The sequence below is a fragment of the Panthera tigris genome, chromosome D1, assembly GCF_018350195.1.
Source record: "Panthera tigris isolate Pti1 chromosome D1, P.tigris_Pti1_mat1.1, whole genome shotgun sequence".
Classification (NCBI taxonomy): Eukaryota; Metazoa; Chordata; class Mammalia; order Carnivora; family Felidae; genus Panthera; species Panthera tigris.
In genome coordinates this window covers 56,943,613-56,955,153 of record NC_056669.1, presented here as the reverse complement: position 1 = coordinate 56,955,153, position 11,541 = coordinate 56,943,613, and the positions used below count along the sequence as shown (strand labels likewise).

The 11,541-nt window shown below is 39.2% G+C and overlaps 1 protein-coding gene and 1 long non-coding RNA gene across 2 annotated transcripts in view; one reads left to right on the top strand and one right to left on the bottom strand.

The window, feature by feature from the left end:
* Window positions 1-3,089, bottom strand: LIPT2 (lipoyl(octanoyl) transferase 2). Its single transcript, XM_042958201.1, has 2 exons — window positions 2,624-3,089; window positions 1-2,086 (listed from the first exon to the last, which is right to left on the bottom strand). Exons 1-2 carry the CDS (start codon window positions 3,087-3,089, stop codon window positions 1,857-1,859), a joined length of 696 nt encoding a protein of 231 aa, XP_042814135.1. The 3' UTR covers window positions 1-1,856.
* Window positions 3,090-3,168: 79 nt separating this feature from the next.
* Window positions 3,169-11,541, top strand: part of LOC122231362 — a 34,967-nt gene continuing 26,594 nt past the window's right edge. Inside the window, exons 1-2 of the long non-coding RNA XR_006208566.1 lie at window positions 3,169-3,244; window positions 4,911-5,056. This is a non-coding gene — a long non-coding RNA (uncharacterized LOC122231362). The remainder of the gene's footprint in view (window positions 3,245-4,910; window positions 5,057-11,541) is intronic.

Sequence of the window (11,541 nt, the reverse complement as noted above, 5' to 3'; positions counted from 1 at the left end):
ATTACCCTGAGCTCTAAGTCAGTATGCAGAGCAGGAAAAGAGCATGAGAAATGGGCTTATATCTGGGACCCAGTCCTAGCTTTGTGATTAACTTACTGTGTGGTCTTGAGCAAGTTTTTTCCAAAGTCTTGTTTCATCTCTGTACAATGAGGAGACAGGAACATACCTCCAAATTCTCTTCCAGCTTGAATAACTGATACAAACTGTGCACCCCAGAAGTGGGAGAACTCCTCTTTCTTCTCCAAGGCAGTGGGGTCACAGGATACTGGAAGCTCAAAAAAGGACTTTAGATACCATATTACCTAAAGCTGCACTTTACTGTGTGGTAGCCTCTAGCCACATGTGACTACTGAAGAGGTGAAGTGTGATGACTCCAAAATGAGATGTGCTATAAAGCGGAAAATACACACTGAATATCTGGATATAGTATGGAGAAAAGGAATGTAAAACATTTTTATACTGACAATATCTGGGGTCTATTAGGTTAATTAAAGTATCATTAATGTCACCTGTTTATTTTTCCTTTTTAATGTGGCTACTAGAAAACATAAAATTACAATGTGGCTCACATTGTATTTCTATTGAACAGTGCTTGTGTAAGGCAAACTGAAGTGCAGAGAGGGTAAATGACTTGCTCAAAAAGCTGGGACTGCAACCTGGGTCACCTGTCTTCTCATTCAAGGATCTTTCCACCCTAACTGCCTGTGGTAGCCAGTCTCTAAGGTAGTCCTAAAGATCTTTACTTCCCATCACCCTGTGCAGTCCCTTCCACACTGAGCAGGGTTCCCGTGTTAGGAGACTGTAGAAATGACTCTGTAACTTCCAAGGCTGGGTCATAAGACATTTTGGCTTCCACCTTGTCTCTTTCAGGCATCACTTGCTCCAGGAGAAAAAGCAGCTCTATGGAGCGGCTCACATGGTGAAGAACCCAGGCCCCCTGTCAACAACCAGTACCAACGAATCAGAGTGAACCATCTTTGAAAGTGATCCTCCAATCCCAGTCAAGCCTTCAGATGATGGCTGCCCCAGCTGACATCTTGACTATACCTCATAAGAGATCTCCACCCAGAACCACCCAGCTAAGCTTCTCCCAAATTCCTGACCCACATAATATATATGAGACAATGTTTATTGTTTTAAGCCATTACATTTTGGGGTGATTTGTTGCATAGCAATGAATAATTACACAGCTTTATAAATTGAGGGATCTCACTTAAGGAAAACTTACTTCTACCTTTGACATTTGTATAATGTAAGATATTACTCTGGTCTTTTCCCTGGCTCTGGTCTAGCTCAGGTTACCTAACTAAAAATAGCTATTGGGCTTGGAGAATCCAACCCAGGAAGGCAAAATCTCATTTTGTTCTTTAAAGATCCCTTCCCTTTTTTCCTTCCATTGCAGAAAGCACCTAGATCTCTTGAGAATGAAAAAGCACCCCACCACATTACCTTCACCTGGGCTATCCAGAGGTATGATTCCTATAAAATCAAAGGAACTGGATCTCAGAATTGTCCAATTAAATACAGTATTTAGGAAGCAATAAATATTTGAGAACTGATTACGTCTAAGTTTCTCTAAGCTGAGAAAATGATGTCAATAGCAGTGCTAATGTCTTACATTTATATAGCATGTGTTGCTTTTCAGAATGTTTTCAAATCTACTATATCTGAGGTAGATGAGAAGATATAAATAAACCAGTACACATATGGAAACAATGCTAAGGGCTCATAATTTGTTCATAGTCTCATGGTGAGTGAATGACAGGGCCAGGTCTAGAATCTGGGTTTCCGTGACTCCAAGTCAGGCTTGGTGCTTTTCAAGCACAACCTCCCAGCTGTGATAACATGAACATCCTTTAGTTGGGGCTGTCCTCTGAGATAAATGTGCATTTGTAGGTCTCCCTAAAGGCCTCAAGGAAAGGTGGTATTACTTCATCCACACTGACGTGCCTTTGGAGTTCCTCACTCAGAGAGGTGACGCCTGTCCCAACCAGCCCGCAGGGGACGATGTGCTCAAACCACACGAGGTCTGTAGAACAGTTCAGAGCCAGGCCGTGGGACGTGATGTGCCTTCCACAGCGGACTCCTGCAAGACAAGCCAAAGGGTCTCAGAGTAGATACCTTTCCTCCCTGGGCTTCAAGATCCCCTCGGTACAATGAAGGAACTGGACTGGATCACTGGTTTTCCAGCTTTGTTTTTGAGCATTCAAGGGGTTGTGCACAGATCGGGGGAGGGGGACAAAGCTGGAGAGGAGTGTGTGGCTCCACAGCTGCTGCAATTATGGAAATTCCAGAAAATGTCTTTTAACAGGTTAAGTTGTTTAAAAAAAAAGTTTGAAAACTACTAAGCTTCATTATTGTCCAGACATTGTGATTCATTGGAAGTAACATGGCAATTCACTTCTCAAAAAGATGAATATTGGAAATGACCATTGAAGGCCCTCCTGAGAGCTGCGAAAATGAGATCCGTGAGAAGGCTTAAAAACTCAAACGCAGCGGGCAATTCTGATTTGTTAAAGCCCGCGCCAGATCCACTTCCTCCCAGCCCGCGCTTGCCCTCACCTCCATTGGTCCAGTTCTGCCAAGCCCCGCCCCCAGCCCCGCCCTAGCCCATAGCACTAACCGATCGCGCAGACTTTGCGCTCCCCCAGCCAGACGCCGGTGTAGGGTGGGGGCCGCGCGCGGGCTCCGTGCAAGCCCTGGAGCTCGCACACGCGCACCGCGCACGACTCCAGCGCAGCCACGTGGGTGCGCAGGCGCAGGCCCAGGCGTCGCAGATCTAGCACCGAGTGGCAGAGCAGCTGGCCCGGCCCATGGAAAGTGGCCAGGCCACCGCGGCCTGTGGCGCGTACCTCGGCGCCCAAGGCCCGCAGCCGCGCCGTTTCCTCCGGCGTCAGGCCGCCGCGCAGCCCAGATGTGTATACGGGCCCCGCGGGCTCGCAGAGCAGGAGCGCGCCCGCCTCAGCCGCCGACAGGGCCTCACTGCCTGGTTCGGCCTGCAGCCGTCGCAACCAGCGCTCCTGCAGGGCCAGCAGCTCCGCGTAGGGCAGCCGATTTAGCCGCACCAGCCGTACCACGGGCTGCAACATCGCGTCAGCAGCTCCTTCTGCGAGGTCCCGCCCCCTGCCTAGGCCGGCGGGCGGGGAAGGGAGGGGCGTGCCAGGAGGGGCGGGGACTCGGGGCCCCTCCCCGGCTGCCGCTCCTCTAGCTCTAGAGAGATTGTGAGCCCAAGACCCAGCATCAGGTGTGTTTCTTCCATTCATTTATTTCAACAACCAGTATTTAGGGTCTGCTTGTGTTCTGTAGGCCCTGCTCTAGGCGCCTGGTGGTGCACAGTGTATGGGGAAAAAAGTCTGTCCTGGGTGGAGTTGCCTGATTTACAGTCTTAAATAAGCAAGTATTAAAGCATCGAATAAACAAGGTTATTTCACACATTGACAAGTGCTAGGAAAAAAATATAAAATAGGCTAGTGTGTGTCCTGGGTGGAGTTCCCCGATGAAGAGACTCTGAAAAGCAGGTGAACGTGCAGAAATTTTATGGCGGGGAGGGGGTGGGGATTACTGTCAAGACCCCGCCTGCGAGAGAGTGATGGAAGCAGGATCGCAGAGGGAGAAAAACTGAAACAATCGCTTTAGAGGCCTCAGCCAACCTCAAAGAATACTCTGAGCCTAGGATGACCTTTAAGAGTTGTTCCAAATTAAAGAACAGGGGCCAGTAGTTTATATCCTATCATTGACCAGTGATAGAGGCTATCTGTAACTTTTGGCAAGTTTCATTCCTTCTGTGGAAGGCAATTCCCAGAGAAGAATTATGAGCCATAAGCAGCCTACTTCCAGAAGCTGGGGAAATGACTGGCTAGATCCTGAGAGTGGGTCTGGACCACAGCATCCATTATGTTGTATTGGATTGTTATTTATTTTATTTATTATTTTTTTTTAATGTTTATTTTTGAGAGAGAGAGAGCATGAGCGGGGGAGGGGCAGAGACAGAGGGAGACACAGAATCCGAAGCAGGCTCCAGGCTCTGAGCTGTCAGCTCAGAGCCCGACGCGGGACTCGAACTAAAGAACTGTGAGATCATGGAGAGCCTGGTGGCTCAGTCGGTTAAGTGTCCGATTGCAGCTCAGTCCATGATCTTATGGTTCGTGAGTTCAAGCCCCGCGTCAGGCTCTGAGCTCAGAGCCTGGAGCCTGTTTCGGGTTCTGTGTATCTCTCTCTCTCTGCCCCTCCCCTGCTCATACTCTGTCTTTCTCTCTCTCTCTCAAAAATAAATAAACATTAAAAAAAAAAAAAAAAAAGAACTGTGAGATCATGACCTGAGTGAAGTCGGATGCTGAACCAATTAAGCCACCCAGGTGCCCCTGTATTGGATTGTCATTTAAATAAACTTGGACTCCTTCAATAAACTTTTACTGAGTAGCAACTATGTGCTGTTAGGCCCATTGCTAGATAAACAGGATTCATAAGGCTATCCCATCCCTGTATTCCTAATAGCATAAAGAACCCAGTTTTTATGTCCTCAATCTATCATCTGAATCTATCTTACAAGCTGCAGCCAAGGACTGTTCAATAGAAAAGAAAAAAAAATAAGAAAGCAGGAAAGTGTAGATAATAATGTAACAAATTATTGTTTACCACCCTCCAGCCTTGTCAAATTTTAGTATTTTACTATTTTTTCCCAGGTATCTTTTTAATTTTAGAAACGAATAACATTGCTCCCTTAGGTATCTGAAAGACATTTCCTAATATGGACATTAAAATCCCAAGCAAATATTAGCAAATTGAATCCAGCAATGTATAAAGGGATTATTACATCATGATAAAGTAACGTGTCCCAGGAATGCAAGGTTGGTTTAACGTTATAAAATCAGTATAATTCACCATAAAAGAGAAAAACTATATGTTTTCAGTAGATGCAAAAAAAGCAGTTGGCAAAAATCAACATATACCCTGACTAAAACTCCCAGCAAACTGGAGTGAACTAGGAAGAGAAGAGAAATTCCCCAGTGTGATGAATTGCATCAATTGGGATTCAGACAAGAGAGAAACCACAAAGGTAATATTTTTATATATATTTAATTTTTTATTTTAAGAAAATTGTAGACTCACATGCAGTTGTGAGGAGTAATACAGAGAGATCTTGTGTACCCTTTACCCAATGGTAATGCCTTGCCAATGTCATAATTAGGTTATTGACATTGAACAGTCAGGATATAGAATATTTCCATCACCACAAGGATCCCTCATGATCTGCTTTTTTATCTGTACTATTTAACTCCTGTGAAACACAAATCTGTGTTATATAAATGGAATGATACAATGTATAAATTTTTGGAATTTCCTTTTTTTTCTCAGCATAATTTTCTGATTGTTGTTGGATGTAACAATAGTTCGTTTCTTTTTATTGATGAGTATTATGTCATGGTAGGGATGTACCACAATTTGTTTATTCATTACCCTGTTGAAGAATGGCTAGGTTATTTCCAGTTTTCAGATATTCTGAATAAAACTGCTACAAACATTTGTGTACAGGTGTGTGTGTGTGTGTGTGTGTGTGTGTGTACATAAGTTTTCACTTATCTGGAATAAATGGCTAGGAGTAAAATTGCTGGCATATGTACTTGCATGTTTAGTTTTTCAAAAAACTGCCAAACTGCTTTCCAGACTCGTTGTTCCATTTTACATTCCCACCAGCAATATATCTGTGAGTGATCTAATTTCTCTGTATCCTTGCTAGCATTTGACATTGTCACTATTTTTATTTTAGACATTCTGATGGGTGTGTAGTGGTATTTTTTTGTGACTTTAATTTGTATTTCCTTAATGGCTAATGATGAACATCTTTACGTGTGTTTATTTTCAACTTGAATATCCTCTTCAATGAAATGTCTGTTCATGTATTTTGCCTATTTCCTAATTGTGTTTTTTTACTGTTCAGTTTTTAGAATTCTTTATATATTCTAAATACTAGTCCTTTTTGATTTGTAAATGGTTTGTAAATAGCTTCTCCCACTCTATGGCTTATATTTTCATCCTCTTAATAAGGTCTTTTGAAGAGCAAATGGTTGTAATTGTGATGAGGTCCAATTTATCTACTTTTCATTTCATGGATTGTGCTTTTGGTCTAATCTTTGCCTACCTCTAGATCCTGATCACCTTCTCCTGTGTTTTTCCTAAGTTTTGAAACTTTGGTCATTATTTTTAAATTTTGTTTTGCCTATGGGTATTCCAGGCTCCAGCACCATTTGTTCAAAGGGCTGTTTCCAACATTTATTGCTCTTACATCTTTGTCAAAAACCAGTTGGCATAAATCCCTATCAAATACCAATAACATTTTTCACAGAACTAGAACAAATAATACTAAAATTTGTTTGAAACCACAAAAGCCAAAATAGCCAAAACAATCTTGAAAAACAAAACTGGAGGTACCACAATCCCAGATTTCAAGATATACTACAAAGCTGTAGTAGTCAAAACAGTATGGTAATGGCAAAAAACAAAAAATTAGGCACATGGATCAACAGAACAGAATTGGAAACCCAGAAATAAACCCTTGGTTATATAGTCAATTAATCTATGACAAAGGACGCAAGAATATGCAATGGGAAAAAGATAATCTCTTCAACAGATGGTGTTGGGAAAACCGGACATTTGCATGCAAAAGAATGAAACTGGACCACTTTCTTACACTATACACAAAAATAAAATATATTTAAGACACAAATGTGAGACCTGAAACCATAAAATTCCTAGAAGAAAAAATACACAGTAATCTCTTTGCTATCAGCTGTAGAAACATTTTTCTAGACATGTCTCCTTTGGAAAGGGAAACCAAAGTGAAAATAAACTATTGGGACCACACCAAAATAAAAAGCTTCTGCAAAGTGAAGGAAACCACCAACAAAACAAAAAGACAACCCACTGAATGGGAGAAGATAATTGCAAATTATATATCTAATAAGGGGTAAATATCCAAAATATATAAAGAACTAATACAACTCAACACCAAAAAAACACAAATAATCCAATTAAATGTGGGCAGAAGACATGAACAGAAGTTTTTCCAAAGGAGACATCCAGATGGCCATCAGACACATGAAAACATGCTCAATATCACTCATCAGCAGCGAAGTGCAAATCAAAACAACAATGAGGTATCACCTCACACCTGTCAGAATGGCTAAAATCAAAAACAAGAAACAACAAGTGTTGGTGAGGATGTGAAGAAAAAGGAACCCTCATGCACTGTTGGTGGGAATGCAAACAGGTGCAGCCACTGTGGAAAATAGTATGGAGTTTCATCAAAAAATTAAGAATAAAATTGCCATATGGTCCAGTAATTCCACTACTTGGTATTTACCCAAAGAAAATGAAAATACTAATTTGAAAAGATAATATGCTCCCCTACGTTCATCACAGCATAATTTATAATAACCAAGATATGTAAGCAACCCAAATGTCCATTGATTGATGAATGGACAAAGAATATGTGGTCTATATATACAATGGAATATTACTCAGTCATAAAAATAAGAATGAACTCTTGTCATTTGCAACAACATGGATGGATCTAGAGGGTATAATGCTAAGTGAAATAAGTCAGAGAAAGACAGATACCATATGGTTTCACTCATATGTGGAGTGAATGAATGAAGAAATGAATGAGGAAAAAAAGAGACAAACCAAAAAGCAGGCTTGTAACTATAGAGAACAAACTGATAGTTACCAGAAGGGAGGTGGGGCTGGGGGTGGAGGATGTGTGAAATAAGGTCAAGGGGACTAAGAGCACCAAGTATTGCATAGAATTGTTGAATCACTATATTGTACATCTGAAACTACTATAACACTCTATGTTAACTATACTGGAATTTAAGAAATAAATAATTAAAAAATTATTTTAATCATGTTTTGTTTATTTCAGTCATTATACTAAAGACTGTTTTATGTTAAAAAAAAAAAAAAACCCCACAGGGGCACCTGGCTGGCTCAGTTGGAAGAGCATGCAACTCTTGATCTTGGGGTCATGAGTTTGAGCCCCACGTTGGGTGTAGAGATTGCAAAAAAACCCAAACCAAAACAAAACAAAACCCACAAAAAAGAGTTGGGCACATTTGTATGGGCTGATTTCAGGATTCTATGATTGATCCCCACACTAATTGAACTATGTGTCTTTCCCCACACCAATACCATATATTATTGATTGCTGTAACTATATAATAAGTTTTAAAATCAAATATTCTCATTCCTCCCACTTTATTCTTCTTTTTTCCAAAATTGTTGTAGTTATTCTAAATTGTTTTAGTTTTTTGCATTTCCATATAAACTTTAGAATAACCTTGTATATATCTAAAAAATCTTGATGGAATTGCATTGAACGTGTGTATCAATTCAGGAAGAATTGCCATATTTGCTATATTGGGTCTTCCAGTCTATGAATGTGGTATGTCTCACCATTTATTTAGATCTTCTTTGACTTCTTTCATCAGCATTTTGTACTTTTCAGCATACAAATCTATATATGTTTTGTTAGATTTATACCTAAATATTTCTCTTTTGAATAATTCTAAATGGTATTGTATTTTTAATTTCTGTGTCCATGTGTTCATTGCAAATATATAGAAATGCAATTGAGTTTTGTATGTTTATTTTGCATCCTGCAAGATACCTTGCTGAACTCACTTATTAACCCTAGGAATTGTAGGTAGATTCTTTAGGATTTTCCATGTAGATAAGTAGATAATTTTGTCATCTGCAAATAGTTCTATTTTCTTCCTTTCTGATGGGTATGCATTTAATTGATTTGTTTTGCCTTTGTTTTGCCTTTGAATAAGAGTAGTAAGAACAGACCTCCTTGCCTTTTTCCAGTCTTTGGGGAAAAGCATTTATCTTTCACTGTTAAATAAATGGTTAGTTGTAGGCTTGTTGTAGATGGTCTTTATTAAGTTGAGGAAGTTTCCCTCTATTCATGTTTTCCTAAGAGGTTTATTTTTTTATTTTTATTTTATTTTTTATCATGAAAGGTGTTGAATCCTGTTAAAAGTTTTTTTTTTTTTTTTTTTTTGCAATGATACATTATCATGTGGCTTTTTTCTTCTTTAACCTGTTAATGTGGTAGATATCATTGATTAAATTTTAGATGTTGACTAGCTTTGCATAGCTGGAATAAATCCCACTTGGTTATGGTGAATAATTTTTTTTATACATCATTCTATTTGGTTTGCCAATATTTTGCTGAGGATTTTTGCATCTAAGTTTATGACAGATATTGGTTTCAGGTTTTCCCTTTTTGTGCTTCTTTGGTTTTGGTATAGGGTAATGCTAGATTCATAAAATGAATTGTGAAGTATTTTTCCTTTTTTGTTTTCTGGAAGGGATTGTGTAGATTGTCTTCATTCTTTTTTTAAACATTTGGTAGAATCTCTGTGAAACCATCTGGGTCTGGAGATTTGGGAAGTTTTAAAATTACAAATTCAATTTTATTAATAATTATAGGTCTGTTAAAATTATCTATTTCAGGGGCGCCTGGGTGGCTCAGTTGGTTGAGCGTCCGACTTCAGCTCAGGTCATGATCTCACGGTCTGTGAGTCCAAGCCCCGCGTTGGGCTCTGTGCTGACAGCTCAGAGCCTGGAGACTGTTTTGGATTCTGTGTCTCCCTCTCTCTGACCCTCCCCCGTTCATGCTCTGTCTCTCTCTGTCTCAAAAAAATAAATAAAGGTTAAAAAAATTTTTTTTAATTATCTATTTCATATGGGTGAATTATAGTAGTTTGTGTTTTTCAAGGAATTGGTCTATTTCATCTAAGTTTTCAAATTATGTATGTAGAATTGTTTGTGGTACTCACTTATTATCCTATTAATGCTTATGTTGTCTGTAATGATGTCCGTTTTGTCATTCCTGATACTGGTCATTTGTGTTCTCTCTCTCTTCTTTGTTTGTCTTTTTAGAAATTTGTCAATTTTATTATTTTTCCAAAGAATTGGCTCTTTGTTTCATTGTTTCCATTGTTTTTGTGTTTCTAATTTCATTGATTTCTGCTCTTTATTATTTGCCTCTTTCTGCTTGCTCTGGATTTATTTTGTTCTTCTTTTCCAAATAATTTCTATGTGGGAGCTCAGAGAATTGATATTAGATTTTTCCTCTTTTCCAGTGTATGGATGTAGTGCTGCAAATTTTTCCTTCTCAGTGTGACTTTAGCTATATCCCACAAAATTTGATATATTGTATGGTCTTCTTCATTCAGTTTAATGTATCTTTTTTTATTTCCTTTGAGACTTCCTTTGTGACTTATGTATTATTTCTAAGTATACTGTATTCCTGTTATCTTTCTGTTACTGATTTCTAGTTTGAGTCCACTGGGACAGAGAACACACTATTTGATTCCAATTCTTAAAAAAAAAAAAAAGTTTCTTTTAAAAAAAATTTTTAAAAAATGTTTTTATTTATTTTTGAAAGAGAGAGAGAGAGACAGAGCACAAGTCGGGGAGGAGCAGAGAGAGAGGGAAACACAGATTCCGAAGCAGGCTCTAGGCTCTGAGTTGTCAGCACAGAGCCTGATGTGGGGCTTGAACCCATGAACTGCGAGATCATGACCTGAGCTGAAGCCAGATGCTCAACCGGCTGAGCCACCCAGGTGCCCCTAAAAAAAAAGTTTCTTAATGGCCTAGCATGCGGTCTATCTTGGTATACATTCTGTGGGCAGCTTAAAAAATGTATATTCTGTGGGGCACCTGAGTGGCCCAGTTGGTTGAGTGTCTGACTTCAGCTCAGGTCATGATCTCACAGCTCCTGAGTTCAAGCCCCTGCATCAGGCTCTGTACTGACAGCTCAGAGCCTGGAGCCTGCTTCAGATTCTGTGTCTCCCTCTTTCTGTCCCTCCCCCGCTAACACTCTGTCTCTCTGTCTCTCTGTCTCTCAAAGATAAATATAAAGATTTAAAAAAATGTATATTCTGCTGTTGTTGGGTGCAATATTCTTTAAATTTTAATTAACATCTTTTGGTAGATGGTGTTGGTGAGTTCTACATCCTTGCTGATTTTCTATCTAGTTATTCTACCAATTGTTCAGAGAAGGGTGTTGAAATTTCCAAATATAATTGTGTTTACCTATTTCTCACTTAAGTTCTATTAGTTTTTGCCTCACATATTTTGTAGCTTTGTTGTTTGGTGTATATCCATTTAATATTGCTATGTCTTCTTGCCAAAGTGATCCTTTTTTCATTTTATAATGTTCTGCTCTGTCTCTGATAATTTTCTTTGCTCTGAAGTTTACTTTGTCCGATATTTTTGTAGTCACTCCTGCTTTCCTTTGATTAATCTTGCATGATATATCTTTTTCCATCCTTTTACTTTCAATCTGCCTTTATCATTATATTTAAAGTGAATTTCTTATCAACAGCATATAGTTGGGTCATGCTTTAACCCCTGTACTGTACCAATCTCTATCTTTTAATTGGTTTATTTAACCCATTTAGATTTAATGTAATTATTGATATATTAAAGGTTAAGCCTGACATTTTATCTTTCTGCTTGTTCTCTTTATTA

Excerpts from the sequence above, each read along its gene's own strand:
- LIPT2 (XM_042958201.1), bottom strand. The coding sequence starts at position 3,089 with ATGTTGCAGCCCGTGGTACGGCTGGTGCGGCTAAATCGGCTGCCCTAC. Across the intron at positions 2,087-2,623 it reads GCGCAAAGTCTGCGCGATCG|GAGTCCGCTGTGGAAGGCAC; the intron begins GTTAGTGCTATG and ends CTTGTCTTGCAG.